At 39.7% G+C, this 11,408-nt stretch overlaps 1 protein-coding gene across 1 annotated transcript in view; it reads right to left on the reverse strand.

The window, feature by feature from the left end:
• CDK6 (cyclin-dependent kinase 6) overlaps nt 1-10,106 on the reverse strand; it is a 125,290-nt gene extending 115,184 nt beyond the window's left edge. Inside the window, exon 1 of the mRNA XM_009071284.1 lies at nt 9,874-10,106. Coding sequence (XP_009069532.1) covers nt 9,874-10,106 — 233 coding nt within the window. The remainder of the gene's footprint in view (nt 1-9,873) is intronic.
• Between the last annotated feature and the right edge of the window lie 1,302 nt (nt 10,107-11,408).

Genomic DNA, 11,408 nt, shown 5'->3' on the forward strand with positions numbered 1-11,408 from the left:
TCAACAAAAACTGAGTTCATATCAGTTTAAAACCTCCTAACGAACATTTTGATATTCCAGTTTGGTGAATTCGACAGTTGCAGCATCTAAAATCTAAACGGTGAAGTCTCAAACGTGCATGCTTGATGGGACACCTCTGCAGAGTCTGCCTGTCCCAATGCATTTTTGTCCATCTTAACATTAGGTCTTTATGATTTGAACAAGTTTGAATCAGTGTAGCTCTACCAACTTCAAATTCACCAACGGAAACTCCAGCCTTAAATTGGCAACTGGATGCTTAGATTTGCTGGAAGATACGTGTGCAATTCTGCTGTTGGTAGCAAGTGTTAGGCTGCTCACACAGATGAGCAGTTAACTATGCATATTGCTTTTCAGAACATAATACAGTAAGAAGCAGAAGCTCTTCCATACTGTATGTATGATGATCCACTACTGCAAAGACAGAACACAGAGAGCAGCACCGTATTTTCTAGAGAATATCAGCTGACTATAATTTATTGAAGGGCTGTCATTTATTATGAGACACTTTTATACTCAAGACAACCACAAGAGTTTTTCTAGGAAAATTATGTGATCACCAGTGAGGAAAACTGAAGAGTAAAATTTATATATAATATGTAATACTGTAAATCTGAAGTATCTAATTTCATCTTTAATATGCAACATTCTAAAACCCCTCAATATATTTATATGATGAGGAAAGGGTTAGAAAGCCAAAACAGAAAATGACAGAATGTGGGAATCTTACCAAGACTTACTAAAAGGGATACAATTTTAACTCTGATATAATATACCTATGAGAACCCCACCATATTTATATCTATGTGTTGGATTTTATTATAACTTTATTCAAAAAGTTGTTACATGTTCAAGTTTGCTGTAAATAAAGACTTTCATATGCTATATATGTTTTTTATATCATGGTGTTTTTAAAAAATGTATGATTCTCTATTTCTATGCATTAAACATTTCCATTTTTTTGTAGAAACGTTCACAACAATTCCTTGTCATAATAAGAAAAAGTTAAATTGTGACATTCAATGGCTTCACAGCCCTCCCTTTTTATGGGGAAAGAGAAGAGTGGGCAAGGTCCTGTAAGGTTGTTTCATTTCAGCAGTAGCTGTGTATCCAAATGAGTCCTCCCCCAAACATCTAAGCACAGTCAGTACATTCCCAACTCCTACTGCCAAGTTAAAATGAAAACGGTCTTAGTTCAGTAATGATTGAGGTGGTTTGCTCTAATCAAATTAAACCAGCCAAATGTTCTTTTCAAAGGTAACTGTCTACTCTGCAGCTGTATGCAAAATACCACATCAAATGTAGAAAAAAAAAAAGTGATAGAATTCTATCCTTACAGTAGAGCCCTGGCTCCACAGACGAAGAGAAACAAAAGCACCAGTGCAGCTAGGAATTACGTTCACAGAAAGCTCCTAGAAATATGCTAACTTAAGAAACAGTGAACAAAGTACTGAAATTTTCAGTTTATAATTAATTGATTTCAGGGAAAAGAGAATTCTCTGGCATTGTTAAACAGCAATTTATCACAGTGATCACACTTCAAATAGATATTAAAAGACTAGCCAAAGCTTCACGTAAAAAAGAGAAAAAAAAAAATCACACAGGCTTTTCCATTCTATTTCTCACTTCACTTCTCTGTTTCTATCAAAATATGTAACATTTCACACTGACTAATGTTTCAAAAGTCCAAACTCAACAGGTTTCACTTAAACTCAGTATGATTCATCTGCAGTAGAATTGAGTTTTCAATTATTAAATACAGGAAATTCCTGTAAAGATGAATTCATGTCCGAGTTAGTTTTTTACTAAAAGAAAATCAGTCACCTGTTAATGATAATCCAGAGTGATAGGCACTCAGTGTTGGTAGGAACCTTATTAAAACAGTATGGAATTTTTTTGCTAAGTTTGTAGACTGCTTGCAAGGTATGCCATGGGAAATCCACCCTAGGGCAACTTTACCAGTATCAGCAAATTGGCACACTCTGTACTTAGGTATGTGAAATTATCACCTGGTCCAAAATTTATGTGGGATACTTCTGAGACTAGAGACCCATCTTCTTTTAAAACCCAAATAAGACATTTAAAGCATCTTAGGGAATAATTTCTTATTACTCATATAAAACATTCTTTGTTCTGCCTAAAGAAAACACAACTGTGTTGCAAGCATTTTAAAGGGATTTTTTTTTTATTTTAAAGGGATTATTTAGTAGAGTATTTCCTTCATTTTTTAAAGACAGGAAAAATTTTCAAAGCTGAAGGCTAAATAAATAAATAGCAAAATTAATACCATGATTTGGATGCAGTGACATATTTGGAAAGAGTTCAGAAATCAACAGTCACATTTCCACTCTGATGATCATTTCATCAAAGGTTTCCCAAATGGTGATTTTCTAAACGGAAAATGTCAAACTACACAGAATGGATAAAACCACTCCTTGGAAAATTCTGAAGTGGTTTATTTATTAAATACAAATGCTTTATAGTTTAAAGGTTTAGCTGTTAAATAATCATACAGGCACAATTAAAAGTATATTTCAGAATATAAAAAGATATGAAGAACAGATACAGGTGGAGAAATTTCCTCTCTTTTAAAAGAAAAAAACACAGCTTAGTTATATATGGGCACAGTTATCTTTTGATAATTTGTTAGACCATTAAGAATCAACTTGTTCAGCAAATCTGGAAAACAACTAAATTTCTTACTAAGAGTGAAAACCAAATCCTCTATATACAGCGAAGTTTTGGAATGAACAGCACCTCCTATTTTATTTAGTGTTACGAAACTTCATAAAATAATTTTAAAACTTCAGAAGTAAATTAAGTCACCTAAGAATTACTGCAAAGACAACCACTATTGACGTCAAATTCATGTTACTGCTGTATCAGGATAGTTGTATTACTTATTCTGCATGATTTATTTTAACTTTAAATAGAAACATTCTCTAGAAGTAAGGCTTCAATCTAATACATGAATAAGAATCAATCTCTGTGATTCATATTCTGATGTATATGAAAGAACTCTATTCAGAGAGATGTTTTAATCAGTGCATTCTTATTACCATAGCTATTTCTATTTGATAATGCACTTACATCTGTGCTAAGCTTCAAACAATGGCTTAACTCCCACCGAGTGTACCTGAGTAACTCACTTAGTGCTTTGCCAAGTAACAGCCTCCAGCCTACTCTCTTCCAAACACCTGGAAAGAGAGCACTTTTCTTCTCCCTGCTCGGTTCCATACTTCAGCTGGAGGTAGGCACCATGAAGCAAACTGGAAAGGCCCAATGAATCTACCCATTTGTAAGGGTGGACCATCTCCTCTCCTGTCCTTTTCAAGGCTCAGGTTTGAATCCTGAACCCTGCTCCATTAACTCTGGAGATGCTGATGCTTTGCCTGGCAGTCACAGCCTGCCACCAGCAATGGCTGTGCTGAAATGAGTTGGTTTCCCATTTTGGGAAGCACCCAGCAGGACTACATCTCTCAAAGAACAGCACAGACACAACTGTCTGCATATTTAAAGAAGGGAGGGAGCATTGGACATAATTTAAAATGGTTAACATTTACTCAAACAAAGACTGGAAACGTGTTTTTTGTAAAATGCTTGGATTCAGAATAAGATAAAATACTTTCTTAAAAAAGCCCTTGTACTCACTCCAGAAACAGAATTTCCTAAGGCTCAGGAGCCCAATCCACATTCAACCCTTCCTTCCTGACATGCTCTTATCTTGTCCTGTTTCTGGCAGATCATATATTCAACCTAATCATCACATCCACTACTAATAAACAATTCATATGGACAGGAAGAATATCACTTATTTTCCCTGTACATGCTCATTCTGTGTAGTGTAAGGTTGCAAGCAGATGACACCAGGCCAGCATTCATGTGCAGTCTCTGACCAATGTCCTCTGCCAATTCAACGAATTTCTCCAAGTCCTACCTAGTGCCAAAACCTGTTAAATGTCAACCACAGCATTCCCCTTTGCCCTCCTGCCATCAGAGAAGCTGTATTTCCAGGTAGGCAGTTCCTCCCTGCCCAAGACCTTTGCAGTGTCCCTCCTAGCAGTGGCTAGTCAGTGCAGAGATTGTCTCCCTTCCCCTCTGACCACCACTGCTCTCCAGGCTGGAAATGCCTCTCCCGCCAAGGCACTTCCCGTCTTCACATCTGCCTTGAAGACCATCCTGTTTGTGTTAGACTAAAACTGACTCTGAAGCTCATTCAGTTTTTCCTTCCCATTACTCATCCACCTCTTATACCTCAGCTGAGATTCATCCGCCACACTAATCCTTGGCAAGTTTCAAGGTCAGTTTCTTCTGCTCCATTCCATCCCTGCATCATATTTTTCTCTGTGTGCAAGACAACCCCTGTAGCTAGCAATGCAGAGGTAACCATTTCTTTCACTCCAGGGACCTGCCAGATGCTGTATGAGTGGTGCTACACAAAAATAAATTGTATCACACAATACAGCACACTGCTGGTGTGCAAGAATGACCTCAGACACTAGAAGTTTAACATTAGCTTGGCAGAAAAAGGAAGTAAGGAAGGAAGCAGAATTCACTGGAGACAAACACCCCCCAAAATAGAAATGTTTTACTTGATAGGATGGAACATCTCGATGATTTTGAGAAGATCATCCTTTAAACTTATTAACAGTACAGCAATAAAGCCAACATCAGTGTTACCACAAACTGGAAAGAGAAATAAAATTAGCTACTGCCTTTTGAAATTTTGTTCCCTCTCTACATCACTCCATCATTTCAGTTTAACAAACAGAAAAAAAAAGCAAAAAATGCTGCAATTTCAAATTGCCTTGCAAAAAGTTAGCTAGGTATTGATGAGCTGCGACAGATATGTTCTGAATGCGCTCTCGGTCAGGTGAAACAGGGAATTTTAAGACACTTACAAAAAGACAGCTTCCAGGTACAAAGAAATTTTTAAGCAGCAAGCCATTTAACACTTCTGGGACCTCTGAGCAAGGTCTAGCAAGTGCTGGTGTTTATGTCAGGGCACACGGGGAGGAGGGAGTGACGTGTGCCCCAGCCTCTCTTCCCCAGTCACGCTGCCTTGCCAAGGGAATCAGCTCATGGGCTCCACAAAGCACTCAAGTGCAGCCCAAGATGTAAGAGCATGGACCACTGGACTGCAAAAGCAGGGAAAAAGCAGCGTGACAGTACTGCTGTACCACAGAAGGCAGTTTACAGTGTCATTTCTAGTTCAATGGATACAAAATAACACCAAAACTTGAACATGGCATAACTGTGCAAATACTCATAATTGCTGTGTTCCCCCTCACTGATCTGTAGATCAAAAAGACTGAGGGATAAAGTTGCACTTCCATCTAGGTGGATCATTCTGTTGAACCTAAGTCAATTAGCTGGGGCACCTCTTTTGCAAGTTAACAGGAAGGAGAGAATTAAGATTTGTAATTCCTTCTTATATGGTTATGATTACCTTGAATAGCAAGATTGCTGACACTTATCTTTGAAATAATAACTCAGATTAGATTATATTCTAATAGATTATATTCAATATAATTCAGGTTATTTTAAAATTGAAGACTTACCCATGAAAATACTGAAAAATTTGCATTTTTGAAAAAAGAATTTAAGAAATAGGAAGCAAAACTATACAGCTTTGCAGGTTTGTTCTATTTACTTAAGGTTTAACACTATTAAAACTGCTAAATATAAATCTGACATAAAACAAGCACAGCAAGAATTACAGTAGTCTGTCTCATGTATCACCTTCCCAGGGTGCAAATTCACAGTTTGATGGATGATTAAGATTAGGGGGAAATTATTCATCTGGTTACCAGCAGGAGAGAGATAAAATGAATGCAACATATACCTGAATTTCGCATTATAATCACAAAAAGAATTTTTATAGATATATTGCAGCAGGGAATACTCCCAGTTTTACACACAGGGATTTCCTGAATCTAATATGTCATTTATTCCTGGCAAAGTCTGTTCTTTATCTACATGTATTTAATTTTTCCCAAATAGAACAGCACTAAGCTACATAAGTGCTGGGCCAACTTTTGCCAGATTTACCTACTGTATATAGTAAAGCTTTAGTAAAGCATTACATACTGTTATCTGAAAGGTAAGCTGGAAGAGCACATCTATCATCCTACCAGTTACAAGGAACTTTTCAAAGCCTACAGCATGCCTCGTTTTAGAGGAATTCACACTCAGATTTACTCTTCAAGATTCTATTTTAACTTTGCTTTGCAAAGATAAATAGAGTAAGGTGCCCTGATGGAAAGGTACTCTATACAAGGGCAAATGTGAACAGGAGAGGATTTTAAGCAAATAACAATCACCCTTTTAACTACATTTCCCCATGCCTTTCTATATACCATTCTTGACAATCTTGCAACACTTTAGACCAGTCCTCCAGGCCCTTCTTCCATTATAGTCTAGAGATTTCCACTACCATCACTTTTCTGATGCAGAGTAGATTTTGTTTTGATTCTTTTCCTGCACGTTGTTTTGCTTTATTCTGCAGTGATGTTCTAATTTCATTATCTACTGTTGTAAAAGCAACTGTGCTGCAAAAAAATGCATATCTTTTTTGTATGAATATGGAAATTATAGACTTGGACTGAAGGAATATGAAACAAAACAATCATAATTAGAAAGCAGTAGCGTGAAAAAATAGGAAAAATATTTTCTTTAAAATTATTCTGTGCTAGACATTTCTCCTTCATGGAGAAAATTCTCTTTCAACCCTAATGCCAAGCACTGGAAACCAATTTTGGGTCTAAGCATTTCTCAGAGGAAGTGAATCTACAACTGCTATGACAAACCTGGGCTGCAGTAGTAATGCTGGCCCTGAATCCTGGTTCTATGACCAACAAAGCCATGGAGCTCTACCTCTGCCTAGAAAGTACCGGGTCTTTCCTTAACAAACTGTTCCTTATGTTTAGCACCACTTTACGGAGACAGAGAAGCCCTGGAGTACTGAGCTCCCTACTGTACCCTCTGGACAAGCCCAGACCTACCATTTGAGCTGAGCACGACACTCAGCCTAAGTTCACGTGGCCTGTGACTTCTGTCACTGCCATCAGCTGATGCCAGAGTACCACAGCCGAGCATAGGGTGTATGTGCCTCATCTGTTTAAAGTCTGTCTAATTTTTGACCCACAGAAAGACTGTTGGTTTGTATTAAGAAATGGATCACACATGCCACTACTCAGAGGTAACAGATACAACACCATATTTGCAGTTCCAGCTTAGTTCTCTCAGGCTAGTTACCTGTAATATTCAGGAAAAAAGTTAGATGACCCCTCAAAATCAAAAATATTTGCTTTTAAATATCTGTGCTGTTATCCCAGTGGAGGCACTTTTTAATCCAGTATGTAGACAATGCACTTGACATTGTTTTTATTTAGTAGACTGGCCATGATAGCAATTTCCAGAATGCATGCCCAAACAATGAACATTTTTTGAGCACAATATGTTCAATAATTGAGTACAGTTAGGTCAGCTGCTTATAAAACTGCAGATCTTCCTTTACAGTGTTTCCTTTTCTGAGTATATTTACATAATACAAAAATAGATGCTTAATCTCAGTAAACTGCAAACTCTTCTACCATATTTTGCAACAGAACTGGGTCATTTAAATATTTTCAAGTGATTTTTCATTATAAGGATATTACTTCAGTCACTCCAAAGGGTTCCTTACAGCTTCATCTGCTCTACAGATTAAAAACATGCACAAAAAGAGGTGAGCTTTTGCACAGCATTCCTCACATTCTAGAAGAGATAATGTGTGAAATTGTTTCTTATCTTGCCTTGCCTGTTTGTGGAAAAAGGTGTGTAGTCAAGGTCTCAAGCACCCTGAGACATGACAGACCAACCCCCAGTGCCAGAAATGCTGCTTACAGCAGAAGATAGAGGCTTCACAACACCACTAAGAGGACCTGGAACACACCTGCTCAGATTTTTATGCTGAAATTACGTTCTCATATTGCTGATGGAAATACTCACTGCTTGCAGAGTTTTCATTCAAGCTTGTAAAAATATTTGAAGCTTCAATGTATTTATGCAACTCTGTTGAGATTGCACTGCACTCAAACCCAAGCAAAAGAAGCCTGCAGCTGCAGTCAATTCATCCAATAGTTCTTTGGAAAACTAGAACTTTATTTTCAGGGTTTTGTGGAATTCAAGATTAGAAGGCTCTTGAAAAATATTTTACTTCATATGGAAAGAACTAAATGGGAGAAAAAATCATACGTGTTCTTATGCTGAATTATTGCCAAACAAGGTTTACAATTTTCAAATATGTAAATGTCTAAACCAGCACAACTAAATCCTCATTTACTCTCAGAAATTAGTGGACTGGATTTCAGAGATTTTGAGAACTCCCAATTATTTCTCTACTGCCAAGGAAGAACTTGTGCACACTCCTCTGTAAACCAAGCCATTTGATTCAGTGATCAAATACATGTTATCCACACAAAGATACCCCCACTTTTCAAATTTATTGACTAAGTCTCTGGCATTACTAGCTGCAAGCCAAAATAATGGTTATTAACTGAATTGTGGATTTGCTTGATTAGCAATGGAAGCATGAGCTGCAGCCTCTAACCCACTGCTTGCTGAAGTGAGACCAAAGACACACACTCCATTATCAGGATTCCAGAATACACACACTTTGCCTATTCAGTTTTGACATAAATAAGACTGCTACATTATGCTGCCTTGAGATGAATAAAAATGAATTTATCTCTAGCTATTGACTTCTGTATTTTTTTCTGTCTCACCTTTCTTCTTGAACCTAATAAAATCCCCCTCATCTTAGACCCTAAAAAAAAAGGACAATTACAGGTACAAGGCATTTTAAAGGTCACCTCTAACTTCAGAGTATCTATTTCTCTAAGACTGAAAGAGTCTTGGTGTTAGTGAAGCACAAAATGTCTTCCTCTGCTGTGCAATATGTGCGTACAATAACATAGAACAGGAAATATTACTGCTCATACAGCACCACCAGCAACAGGCTGACCAGTTTCAAATCACTGCATACCTGGGTACGGGCAAAGCGAAGAATACTTCTGCAAGTTCATAACACTAATAAAAGATGCTCATGGGCTGCTGGAGGTTTCCAGCTATAGAAAAATGTAAGAGGTTACAGCAGGACTAGCCTTATCACTGAGAACACAGGACATTTATCTGGGATTTATGCTATTGACACAGCAGAAGGGACATCCCGGGGCCACTGCCACCATTTTGCAAGCAAGGTGTGACACCCGTACTGTTGTGCATTTGGTATCACAATCATCAGCACGTGGTGAAATTAGTACCAGTCAAACAGCACTCAACCATAAGGCTGCCTGTAGAGCTTGAAGTCTTAAACTGTTACTTCTCTTTAACACTATAATCTACAGCTCTCTAAAAGCATCTGAAAAGGCAGAACACACATTTCACTACTGCTCTCATTTTTGCTGTTTCTGTAATGAATAGAGCTGCTAGAAGTCAGCTGCAGCTGGCAGAACTAATACTTCAGACAAAACCAGGGAGGCGTTGGGGTTTTATTCATTCTCTCTTATGCCTGAGGAAACAGGGTATATATGGCTCCTTGCCCATCCATTCCAACACTTAAGTCACACACCTATGCCTCTGGAGATGGGTGTTTGTGTGTGTGGGAGGCAATGCACAGGGATGAGGTGAGGTCTGGCAGGCAGCACCACGGCCTGTTGAAACCTCAAACCACACTTCATGTACACAGTTTAGTGCACACTTCAGCCACAAACCTAAACTAATGTCCATTCCATTTACACCCCCAAACTCTTGCCCAATTCACGTACTAAACTGAGGACCCTGCTGATCAGGACACTGGCCCCACTTCCTCACCTGACCACATTGGGGTGTTCGAATGTCTCCAGGTGCCTCAGAACTGCCACCTCCCGGATGGTGGACAGCGGCATTCCCTCCTCGCTGGTCTGCACCCGCACCCGCTTCAGTGCAACGAAGCGACCTCCGTTCTTCAAGTCTCGGGCTTTGAACACCTTCCCATAGGCTCCTTCCCCAATCTCAGCCACACATTCATACTGCTGGTCAGCCAGGGTTGTGCTGTCCTTATCCATGCTGGCACCACTCCTCTTCCTCCCGTGTTCCAAGTGCTTAGAGGTGGCTCTCAGTCTCACTTTCTGAAAATCAGTACTTTGTGTTGCAGACAGGCCACACACTTGGCACCTCTGCCAGAGGGGCAGCAGGAAGCTCTTGCCCTCCTATTCTTGTTCCTTTTCAGTACAGGCCCCAATGTGCCTCCTCTTTCAGCCACCAGGAATTATCATACAGTCTTTGGGAGCATTGCCTGTGTAAAGTCAATTAGATCTGGAGGACAAACCAAGCAAGAAAAGTGATATTAGTTTACTTCATTACTTTGCATCATTCAAAACCTGAGAAAATTAACAGCTAGCTACGTGCAAAGAAAAATGTGGTGAAAAGGAAGACATGAACCACACGGGTGACATATGTATCAACATCCCTGCGTGGCTGATATGACAGTACAAAGTTATCACGGTCTGCGCAGAAGGCTACAACACACAGCTACAGAGCAACAGTGTGCTGTGGGATTTTACTGAGCACGGGCTGGACACCACGACCCCGTGACACATGGGTGATGGGGATGGCAGAGCTAACTATGCATGTGTCAGAGAAGTTATATCCAAGAATTTATGTCAGGGTGGTAGAACACAAAATTTTCTTCATTGCACATGGTGGAGTCTTGGAAATATATCCCATGCTCTATTATTGTCACTTGTAAAGAGCATTTTGAGGTTTCTGCCTTGGTCTGCTCTCTCCTGTGCTAAGCCCTTCATGAAACACATCATGAACACATCACAAGAGACAAGGTCCTGCCTCAAAGCGCCTGTGGGGAGGAGAAACACACACATATTTAAATGACAATAATACGTTATGGAGCATTGTGTGCTGAGGTAGATTCAGAAATGTGCACTTTAGCAAACTTATCAACAAGCAGGGGGTTTGGCTGTGGATACTGCCACCGCTTGATGTGTCACTAGCAGCTCCTTGCAAAGCAGCGTGATGAAAGACATCTTCAGGAACAGCATGCTCTGCCATGGAGGGCATGAGGCTGGAGGGCAGGAGCACCTCCTTTTACACCCAGTTTCATCCACGCTTTCCGCAGGACTGTGGGCAAACCTCCTCCCCTCACAGAGCTCCGCATCAGTGCTCTCACCTTCCCCTGCCCCTCTTTAATACAGCAATACTGTGACCTCCGGGACCGTAGCCCTCTCCCACACTGCGTTTTTACTACGCTACGATTAAAGCGCGCCAGGTAGCTCAGTCGGGAGATGCCCTGGGTGGAATCCACGCACAAAGCCAGGGGGATTCCGCGCAGTTAGGCTGATCTTAGCCGCGGA

Source organism: Acanthisitta chloris, unplaced genomic scaffold (genome assembly GCF_000695815.1).
Source record: "Acanthisitta chloris isolate BGI_N310 unplaced genomic scaffold, ASM69581v1 scaffold7973, whole genome shotgun sequence".
Lineage (NCBI taxonomy): Eukaryota > Metazoa > Chordata > Aves > Passeriformes > Acanthisittidae > Acanthisitta > Acanthisitta chloris.